This window comes from Spinacia oleracea, chromosome 2, assembly GCF_020520425.1.
Source record: "Spinacia oleracea cultivar Varoflay chromosome 2, BTI_SOV_V1, whole genome shotgun sequence".
NCBI lineage: Eukaryota > Viridiplantae > Streptophyta > Magnoliopsida > Caryophyllales > Amaranthaceae > Spinacia > Spinacia oleracea.
The window spans coordinates 107640384-107643423 of NC_079488.1; the positions used below are offsets into that span (position 1 = coordinate 107640384).

The 3040-nt window shown below is 38.7% G+C and overlaps 1 protein-coding gene across 1 annotated transcript; it reads right to left on the reverse strand.

Annotated features, from left to right (window-relative positions):
* Positions 1–401: 401 nt before the first annotated feature.
* LOC110786688 (cytochrome P450 78A6) lies at positions 402–2569 on the reverse strand. The gene is made up of 2 exons (XM_021991257.2): positions 1575–2569; positions 402–1207 (listed from the first exon to the last, which is right to left on the reverse strand). Exons 1-2 carry the CDS (start codon positions 2520–2522, stop codon positions 581–583), a joined length of 1575 nt encoding a protein of 524 aa, XP_021846949.1. The 5' UTR covers positions 2523–2569; the 3' UTR covers positions 402–580.
* Between the last annotated feature and the right edge of the window lie 471 nt (positions 2570–3040).

A 3040-nucleotide genomic window follows, 5' to 3' on the forward strand; every position in this document is an offset into this window, starting at 1 on the left:
AACAACAAACTAAGTATGTAACTTTACATAATATTTTTAGTGAGTGATCTTTTGTGTATGTAATACTCCCTCCGTCCCGGAATACTTGACCTGTTTTTCTTATCAGGCCGTTTCTTAATACTTGACCTGTTTCTAAAAATAGAAATATTCTAACAATATTATATTATTTCTCACTCCACCCCTATTAACCCACCTACCCCCTACTTCATACAAAAAATAATTAAAAATTCAACGCCTGCTATCCCCAACCCCACCCCTTTACACATTTCCTACTAACTACATTAAAATAATACCTCACTATATCAACTACTACCTATTAAATTAAATAAGTCAATTCAAGTCCCTTAAACTCTGTGCCGGTCAAATCGGGTCGAGTATTCCGGTACGGAGGGAGTACAATCTTAGAAAAAAGTTATTTCATTGAATATTTCACTTTTCTAAACCACATAACAACACAACACAAATCAAAACTAAATACTACAAATTTACATTGAGGTTCAGCAAACCCTAATAAGTAATCACTCGGGACCAATATAATTTTTTTTTTAAGGTCTTGTTGTATACACAAGATTCGAGGGAACTATGCTTTTGTTGTTCTTCGTGGCCTCACTTCCACCGAAAGAGGATGTGCCATTTCACATGAGAGTTTTAACTCCTCGGACAAATCCACCTCACCACCCAATGACGTCACCCACTCAAACTCATGTACCAATGATGCCACCCAAAAGCTGACTGTGGTTAACCCTAACACCTTCCCTGGGCACGACCGCCTGCCTGATCCGAAAGGAGCTAATCGGAGGTCCGAACCGAGCACCGAGAACTCAGCATTGGGCCCTGACCCCAAAAACCTATTGGGCTCAAATTTAAGTGGGTCAGCCCACACATCCGAATCCCTTGCTATGGCCCACATGTTAACGGCAGCTGTGGTCCCCGCAGGCACGTGACATCCATCAACCAAAGAATCCTGAATAGAAAGGCGAGACCATGAGAGAAGTGGGCCCGGTGGGTGGACCCTGAGTACTTCTTTGATCACAGCCGTCAAGTAGACCAATGATGAAAGATCAGATTCAGTAACCGCACGTGACCTCCCTACTACGTTGTCCAGCTCATCATGAAGCCTTGATTGAATATGAGGATGAATCACTAATCTTGCAAGAATCCATTCTATCAACACCGCTATGGAATCGGTTCCTCTGAATATCATTTCCTACACACATTTTTATTTTAATCAATTATAAAGATTTTAAAATCGGTTATATTTTATACTATGTAACGCACTTATTTAAACTACTCCATATATCATACGAAGTGTTAATTTTTTTGTGTGACTATCCTTATCATTACTCATTAGTGACGTTATTAATGTTGTTATTACTTACATGGTCTAATATGAATTTGCATCATTGTGCTTAGAGAACTAATGACGCTATTTTGACATTTTAAACATGTTCGATTGTCACGTTACGTCAACCTCTTACAATTTTTAAAATGTCATAGTTTTACAAAATTTTGATAGTTTGAAGCTGGAACAGATATGATATGAGTCACTTTTATACCATTACAAAAATACTTACCCAAAGAACGGCGATCATGTCAGAATCTGAAAGCTTATCCGGGTGTTGAAGTGACAACAAAACGTCAACAAAGTCTCGGGTCACTTGGGCCGGGTTGGACCGATGCTCTTCAATAACTCGGCCCACAAAGTGGTTGACTTTAGGGACAAGTTCTGAGCACCTAAACCGGATTCTTTGAAAGTCAAAGTCAGCGAGCCAAGAAAGATGATCACCAAAGTTAAAAATCCCAAGCAAATCATAGCCTTCCTCAACCATAGCCTTCAATTCTACATTCTTCATATTTCTCTCTCCAAACACTGAGCCCATCATGTTACCCAATGAGGCCCATCTTAGCGTTTCTCTCACTTGAAACGCACCGTTTTGGTCCCTTAGGTTTTCTACCATTTGGCAAACTATGTCATTTCTTTGGGATTCATAGGCTTTGATTTGTTTTGGGCTAAACATATGGGTCCCGGAAATTCGGCGGAGGGTCCGCCAATAGGACCCATATGGGGCAAACCCAATTGATCGGTTGAACATTAAACCATAGGCGGATTCTTGATCAGGCCGGTCTACAAAGACCGGACTGTTCAAGATCTCCTTGGCTACATCAACGTTACATGTTACAATCATACGAGTGTCACCTACGCTAAAGGCCATGAGTTTCTCACAATTGTATAGTTTTGCCATTGCGGCAATCTTATGATGGGCTAGGCCCATCTTAAGGCCTACACTTCCAAATATGGGCCAGCCACGTGGACCATGGATGGGCTTTTTAGCCCAATGAGAGAAGTGAGTCCAAGAATACTTGCCCCAGGCGGGACCACCTTGGTGGGCCCAATAAAACAAGCTCATGGCTAGCCATGTTAAGACAAAGAGAAAAATGGAGGTAATAATGTTGGTGATGGTTAAATGGTTTGACTTGGAGGCTAAGGCAAAGAGCCAAAGTGAGTCTACTTGTGAGCTCATTTTGGTAGAGAATGTGTATGATTGTGTTGGGAGATAGAATGAAGGAAGTGTGGGTGTTGCTTAAATAGGGGAGCTTATCACTAAAGAAAAGGCATAGAATATGAATCAAATGAAAGTGATTGTTTAGAAGAAATAAAAAGATTTAGTCAATTCTTTTGTTTGATATGGGGAAGTTGTTCTTGATATCTTGTATCCAAAGTTGTGTAAATGTCTTTGGGATTTACTGGAAATTTCAAGTAGGGTTCACCAAGAAAGAGTCAACAAAGCATCTTTTTGTCAAAAGAATATGAAAGGTATACTCCGTATGTTAATTTATGTTCTAGTCACATAATTTACACTTATTTTTTTTAATTTTATTTTAATTGTTACTTATTATAATTTATTTCAATTACAGTTCGTACTTGGATAACTTTTATTTTTCATAAAATTATCTTATATGAACTTTATTTTTCTGAAAAATGGAAATAAGATGAACAGAATAAGTATAATAAAAACATTATTGAACACGTGTTACACAT

Excerpts from the sequence above, each read along its gene's own strand:
- LOC110786688 (XM_021991257.2), bottom strand. The coding sequence starts at position 2,522 with ATGAGCTCACAAGTAGACTCACTTTGGCTCTTTGCCTTAGCCTCCAAG. Across the intron at positions 1,208-1,574 it reads ACATGATCGCCGTTCTTTGG|GAAATGATATTCAGAGGAAC; the intron begins GTAAGTATTTTT and ends AAATGTGTGTAG.